Source organism: Coregonus lavaretus, assembly GCF_964263955.1.
Source record: "Coregonus lavaretus genome assembly, chromosome: 35".
Classification (NCBI taxonomy): Eukaryota; Metazoa; Chordata; class Actinopteri; order Salmoniformes; family Salmonidae; genus Coregonus; species Coregonus lavaretus.
Window position 1 is genome coordinate 8,539,588 of NC_140022.1, and position 7,377 is coordinate 8,546,964.

The 7,377-nt window shown below is 44.1% G+C and overlaps 1 protein-coding gene across 3 annotated transcripts; it reads right to left on the minus strand.

Annotated features, from left to right (window-relative positions):
• Positions 1-2,794: 2,794 nt before the first annotated feature.
• On the minus strand, positions 2,795-7,026 carry LOC311109710 (receptor expression-enhancing protein 5-like). Of its 3 annotated transcripts, XM_084152679.1 has the most exons (6): positions 6,990-7,026; positions 6,720-6,884; positions 4,231-4,324; positions 3,982-4,120; positions 3,715-3,883; positions 2,795-3,360 (listed from the first exon to the last, which is right to left on the minus strand). In XM_084152679.1, exons 2-6 carry the CDS (start codon positions 6,835-6,837, stop codon positions 3,323-3,325), a joined length of 558 nt encoding a protein of 185 aa, XP_084008805.1. In that variant the 5' UTR covers positions 6,838-6,884; positions 6,990-7,026; the 3' UTR covers positions 2,795-3,322. The 3 variants fall into 3 exon arrangements, with proteins under 3 accessions (XP_084008805.1, XP_084008804.1, XP_084008806.1); XM_084152678.1 differs by having other exon boundaries at positions 6,720-7,018; XM_084152680.1 differs by lacking the exon at positions 4,231-4,324 and having other exon boundaries at positions 3,982-4,166; positions 6,720-7,018.
• Between the last annotated feature and the right edge of the window lie 351 nt (positions 7,027-7,377).

Below are 7,377 nucleotides of genomic sequence, written 5' to 3' on the forward strand. Positions count from 1 at the left end.
ATTTTTACGTTTTATGTCTGTATCCTTGCTTCCCTAACTTTCTGCCTCTCTCACATCCCCCGCTTAGACGACCACCAGCCCACAAGCCTGTGAGTCCAACATCTACCTGGCCTAGGATCCAACCACCAGTCCACCCACTGACCCGCCCACCAGACCCCCCCAATCAAGCCACAATACTCCAGAATCCATCCATTCTCCTATCCTGTGATCACTCCACCATTCCTCCTGGCTGTCACTGGACTGTCACTCCTGCCCTACTGGACTCCCTAATGTTTTACTGCTCTGTCTTAACCCCATGTATTTCCCTGTAGCCTACTCGGTCTTGCCCCTTCATGTTGTGTCAATGTACACTCTGTATGTCTGCGGTTTCTCTATTTTTGATTTCTTTGCTGTTTGTTTTATTTTTATATTATCATTTGTTTGTAAAGCGTATTAAGACATGTTTAAATGCACATTTAAATAAATTGTGATTTGATCTGTATCTCTCCAGGACCAGGGCTGGAACTAAAGCCTGTACTGCATGTAAAGAGTATTTGTCTCCCTCTGTCAGTAGTTGAGAGTACTGCAATCCCTTCACACTGCAGTCCCGAAGAGAAACTGAAGACCACACACACATGTATGTATGCATGGACAGCAAAGGCAGTCTCCAGAGTAAGGGAACAGCTGGGGAGAAAAGCCTCAGGAAGGTAGGAAGGGAGAGAGAGACAGTAGGGGACGCGTTAGCAGAGCATTGCATGTCTATCTCCCCCACAGTCTGGCCACAATTCTTTGATCAAAGGGAGTGCATTTATACTTTTGTCAGGTTCCCACATTACTAAGCACACAGCACACACACAGAAAACACACACATAGTCCCTGGGGCAATGTGTGGCCATTCTCCATCTCCATCCGTCGGTTTAGTCAGACATTACACTCCCAGCATGGACACAAGGGCCTTCCCATTCAGACTCGTCTGAGCGTGAACGTTCACCAAAACACTCACTACATCCCGGATGATTACACTTCCTGTATACCAGTAAATGTACTGAGCACAGGTCAACAGGGCATAGCAACGTCTTAGTGCAGGGCTATTCCACTCCAGCCTTGATATATGCAGTACTGCTGGTTTTCCTTTCTCCGTGGTAGTTAAATTGATTGATAATTGAATTGCCAGATTCCTCTGACACAGGGGGTATGCCATAAAGTAGGATCAATGAGTTAGCTAAATAGTTTGAAATAAATTCATATTTCAGAAAGCTGGTCCACTGAACACAGAATTGAGATCCTCACACAGCGTTAGACAGTCCCACACCAGGACAACATTACTCTGGTTACATCATGACAGGAGCCTAGTTCACCCAACCACCTCATCTACACAACCATAACCATTACTTCACCTCCATATAGAAACCACCACTTTACTACCACACCATTGACCTTCCCCTCTGTCTGCTGTTTCTCTGTTTTTGATGTGATTTGATCTGTAGCTAGCTCTGCAGGACCAGGGCTGGAACTAAAGCCTGTACTGCCTGTAAAGAGTATTGAACTCCCTGTCAGTAGGTTAGAGTACTGCAATGCCTACACACTGCAGGCCCTCAAGGAAACTCAAGACCACACACACACACGTGTGTATAATGGCTGGGGACAGTAAGGGAACAGCTGGGGAGAAAAGCCCCAGGGAGGGAGGGAGAAACAGGGATAAGCTAGACATGCAAGGCTCTGCTATCCACCCCATACCCACACAGTCTGGCCTCTGGTTTGAGCAAAGGGAGTGCATTTATATACTTTTGTCAGGTTCCCACATTACTACACAAAACACACACACACACACCACACACAGTCCCTGTGGCAGTGAGTATGTGTGGCCATTCTCAATCTCTGTCCGTCAGTTTTTCCAGACATTACACTCCCAGCATTGACACAAGGGCCTTCGCATTCAGACTCGTCTGAGCGTGAACGTTCACCAAAACACTCACTACATCCCAGATGATTACACTTCCTGGTACCAGTAAATGTACTGAGCACAGGTCAACAGGGCATAGCAACGTCTTAGTGAAGGGCTATTCCACTCCAGCCTTGATATATGCAGTACTGCTGGTTTTCCTTTCTCCGTGGTAGTTAAATTGATTGATAATTGAATTGCCAGATTCCTCTGACACAGGGGGTATGCCATAAAGTAGGATCAATGAGTTAGCTAAATAGTTTGAAATAAATTCATATTTCAGAATTCCTAAAGAACTGAGAAAGGCATGGTGTAACAGACTCTAGTTGTGGAACAGTGTAAACAATGGAATACAGACGGCACATTACTCAAGTTCCAGTTTGATTTATTCAATATAATAAGACGAGAATAGAGAGACCGTACTAAACAAAGACTTTCCAGTTCAGTTTACATACATAATCATTTTTTCAGGACAGGTGATGGAGTTAAAATCTTTGGCACAGATCTGCAGACATTATGGGGACATGCTACTGTATGCACTAAATACAAGAGACTGAAATAACAACATGGCTACCTTGTAGGAAATGATGACCTGGCTCAGAGATATGGCCCTATACCAAACATACCCCTAGCCTCTACTCCCTAGACACTTCCATCAGCCCCTGGTACCGTGTTTCCCAATCCATTCATATGGGGAAATGTTTGCTCTAGCCCATCTCTAACCCACCTAAATCTTTGATTCATTGAATCTGGTGAATTAGTACAGGAGGTAGGTCGAACAAGGAAGGGGCTAAGGGTGGATTTGTGATTGAGTAAATCAACGTGTCTCAGTGGAGAGTCCGCTCATTTCAGAGCATATTTAAATATCCGTGAGCTCCAAATGTATTGGGACAGTGAAATTATAATTCATCACAAAGTCTGATTTATTGAATCTGGTGTGTTAGTGCTGGGGTAGTTCAAAGGGGAGTAGGCTAAGTGTGGATTTGTGAAGTCAACGTGGCTGATTCACAGACATGGATTTCCTGATAGTAGGCTACAGATAACATTGAGACATTCACATTGTGTAGTGGCTACTCTAAGCTTCTGGTTGCATTCCAACCGGTCTTTAAAACAGTCAACTGCGCAGATTATCAGATGCTACAATGCCTGGATTATCGGAATTTTATCATATAACATTGACACATGCGACTGTTAAAAAGATAGACTAGAAAGCAGAAAATGCCTTAGAGTGACAAAATAAACAAGTGCTTATTCTGTGTGCAGCAGGGTGGTCAACAACCACTGATCACGTGACAGGGTCCATTATCATCCTTCATCACGGGACATCACACTCTGTTGTGTTGTTCTGTGTATTTATTGGAGTCGAGACGTCTTTGAGGCTTGTGGTCATACATCGGTCAGTCACTGGTTCTTGTCATGGTTGAGGGCCTGGTTGACAGCTTTAGAGAAAAACATGAGTTAGTTTGACTGACACAGATCTGGTGACCATGTGTGTATAGCTAGATTTACATTGCGGAGATGCGGGATAACTAAGTATCATACCTTACATGTGAATTAGAGTTCGGAGCAGTCAGACTGCTTCAGATGCCTTTTCTGAAGCAGTCAGATTCTCCCAGAGAATCTTGTTGCCTAATGTGCTATCACTTTACGTTTGCGTGCGCCATGGGTGACCATTACTCACACCAGTATTAATTTGCGTCGGCCGTGTTGGGGAAAAACTGAGGTGTCGGGAGCTGGGACTGTTGTTTCCGCATCTCCACACTGTAAATCTAGTTTATGGGTCTGTGTCTCACCTTCTTTAGTGACAGTATCAGCCATATTCTTGGCCTTATCACTCAGGTTGTTGACGACACTGTCCAGGGTGGCCTGGTGTCTGAGGAACACGGGACGGACCACACGGGAGTAGAGAATAGCAGAACCGTTCCACGTCACCGGAGCCATACACCACACCAGGAACAAACACTGAGGCAGAGGGGGTTTGAGAGAGAGGGAGAGAGTGATTATGATGTTTTGGCCTCCTGTATATTGAATGTTACACACACACACACACACACACGTACCTTGCCAGCGTAGTAGAAGGGGAACCAGGAGAGGAAGATGTCAGAGAAAGCCTCGGTGACACTGAAGAATCCGTAGACCACCCAGTAGGTCAACCACTGAGTATCATCATCTTTCTTCTTACTCTCTATGGCCTTGATTCTGATTGGATGACAGGACAGGTGATGAATCAGGTTTAACCCTTCACCTGGAAGCATATGATGTGAGCATGACAACACCACTTTTTAGATATGTTTTGAGGTGCTACTTACGAGAGGTACGCTGGGTAGGCAAAACCAATCAGGTTACAGAGGAGAGAGGCTCCATAGCCAAACAACAGATACAGACTGATCAGAGAGACTACACCTGGAGACAGAGAGATTCTTACCAGATATCTGCAGACATGTCAAACCATCATGATACATATTGTGTGTGTGTGTGTGTGTGTGTGTGTGTTAGAGCAGGATGTTGGATGAATAAACAGGACAGGGCGTCGCGTGAAACTCAATTCAAACGCTGACATTCACAAATTCAAAGTTGATGTACATAAGACATCTAGTGTAACCATGTGGAATATGAACCATGGAACAGGAGTGGGAGAGATTCCACATAGATACTGGTCCGCTCTAACCTAAACCAACAAACTACATTTCCTCTGCAGCGCAAACCAGGTCCAGGGAGTTCAACCTACAGCCGTGAAAGTCCCTGTCTGTCAATTAACTCTTCACACACTGTAGTCAACACATGTACAATGGATTCCCATGGGAGAAAAAAAATAGGCTCAATCTGTGAGTTTTAGAGCTGGACAGAGAGAAGCAGCTGCTGCCTGCTACTGTAACCCTAGCTAGCAGGTAAACGGCTTCTGTTTGGTTTAGCTCCTGTTTGCATAGGGAAATCATTTAGACCTAGGCACCAGGCTTTTCCTCTGCAGGTTGTCTCATCAGTGTCGGTTATAGTCCAATACATAATGGCATTTAGCAGACGCTTTTATCCAAAGCGACTTACAGTCACGTGTGCATACATTTTTACGTATGGGTGGTCGCGGGGATCGAACCCACTACCCTGGCGTTACAAGTGCCATGCTCTACCAATTGAGCTACAGAGGACCACATCAAATCAATCTAACCAAAAATCAATACACCGCATGATCTTCAAGACTGATGACTAGTTTCAGTTATGGGCAGAAGGCTATATATGGTCACAAAACTATGATTTGGTAAAGCAACAGTGAGCAAATCTAAAGTATTCTCAAATGTGTCAATGGTGTTTTGTTAAATTCCTGATTTGGAGTGCATCCAGTGTTGGCACTCTCCCCACATACGGACCGGGACGCTACAGACTTAATCAAAAATCCATTCCCCCATAACAGGCAAAACAGAACAGAGACTGTTTAAATACTTCACTATAAGCGTCCTTCATTCCCCTGCTGCTTGTAGCCAAGTCGCAGAGTAAAGCCAAGTCGCAGAGTATAGCCAAGTCACAGAGTAAAGCCAAGTCACAGAGTAAAGCCAAGTCACAGACCTGTCAACCTTGGGAATTTCCCTGAGCCCTAGTTTGGACATGCCAATAGTCCTAGGCAGCATTAATGTGGTGACTACCCAACGCCTTCCCCCTCCTCCACCCAACAGTTTACACTGCCCAGTGGACAACATGTCTGAACGCTTGGTGATGTGATCAGAGTCCCTCCACAGGCAGCGTAGCGCAGACAGAGTCACTCTCTGACATTGATGGAAGACTAACGGGCTGGCGTTCCTTCTCCAGAAGAAGAGCTAAACTACACAGTATAGCCTACAGGCTCCTCTGAACACACATTGGCCGTAGAGAATTTCACACCAGACGTTCAATTACTTCACTTCATACTTGACCAGACCAAGGCGCACACACACCCCTAGTGTATAGACTTATCTTTACTGCATATTAGGTCCAGTTAATCCAGTAGTAAACAGAAAGTCCATCTCAGACCAACGTAACATTCGGTTTTTGCTCTCAGGTAATTTCCATAAACATCAGTACTGGCAGACTGTGTACGTGTGTCAATAGCACCTCAAAAAGGCCAACATTACAACAGCAACAGAACTAGACTGGTCCCAGATCTGTTTGTGCTCGTCAACTCCATTGTTGTCAATGTCAACAATGAGTGAATGAGTAGGCATGATGGCACAAACAGACCGGCACAACAGCAGAACTTCAGAAGGAGCACAACTCAACTATAGACAGCAGGTCACCCTAGAATCTGCCATCTCAGCATAGCAGTTCGTATTTCTGTAGGAGGTATAAATACACCCCTTGGCTAGGGACCAGCTGCTAGCTAGACATTAGAAGCAGCTAAATCGAAATCTAATAGTGGCTTAACTGAAATCTGTTGGGCCTATCCGACCTTTGCCATTTCAAATGAGTGTCGTAAAATCATATTGTAAGCAGCCTAGGCCTATATGGTCATTAACAGTCACGTTACAACAATAACATTTGGTCTGGTGACACCGTTTGTTTTCTGTGGTTTGTTTGTGTTAGGCCTAACTGGGCTAGTCTGCGTTACCGTTTATCAGTTACAACTGTTGCTGGTAGGCTAGTTAGGTAATGTGACATGTCAGCCAAAGAACTGTCATATGTGCTGACCTCGTCAAACTAGCCAACGTTGTATAACGAGAAAGTATCCACTAGCGGGTAAAGTTACAATGTTTCAACATTGACAGAGTGCAACATTATAACCAAGCAAATGGCAAAGTTCTACAGTGCAAATGGATTTATTATTAATTATTACCTGAAGCGATATATTTTCTCTGTACCCCAGTTTTCTCCTCCATCGTAGCTAGGAGATCTGTCACAAAGTTATTTTCATTCAAAAAAGCCTCATAGCGGTTATGAAGTTGGGCAAACATTTTTGTAGTGGCGCGGTGTTGAACTTGTTGATTTTCGAATGCTTAGCCTACACAAACACAAATCAAACCAAAATGTTACGGTCAATTAACAAGCGAAAAACGTTAAAATATTTCATATGGTTAAAGTTTTACACCGAATTATTCGTGCGTACAAGCTGTCGGGCATATGGTTCCATGCGAAGCGAGAGGGAGGAGTTTAATTAAGGTACAACCAATCAGAAAACTATTTTGTTGCCACCTAGTTGAAGCAACAGGTGATGAAGTTCAATGTTTATTGCTGGCAGTAAAGTTCAGTTAACCATTATGCTACTAATATCTGGGGAGTGGGTACGTTTATACTTTTCTGTCATTGCTAGGGCCATGTGTTTTGAACTATCATGTCACATGACCTAGATTTTAACCTTTATTTTAAGCCTTTTCTAGAAATGAGAATTAGACCAAAAATGAAATCAACTGTCTGAGGATGGTGCCAGACCATCTGGCATTAAAACAGAAGGGACATTTTGATGAAAAAGCTTTAAACACAGGTTAAAATCCAGG

What these genes read in the sequence shown, in the direction of transcription:
- LOC311109710 (XM_084152679.1), bottom strand. Translation starts at nt 6,837, where the DNA reads ATGTTTGCCCAACTTCATAACCGCTATGAGGCTTTTTTGAATGAAAAT. An exon ending in GAGAAAATATATCGCTTCAG is followed by an intron (nt 4,325 to 6,719) that starts GTAATAATTAAT and finishes CTCTGTCTCCAG; the next exon opens with GTGTAGTCTCTCTGATCAGT. An exon ending in GCCTACCCAGCGTACCTCTC is followed by an intron (nt 4,121 to 4,230) that starts GTAAGTAGCACC and finishes TCATCCAATCAG; the next exon opens with AATCAAGGCCATAGAGAGTA.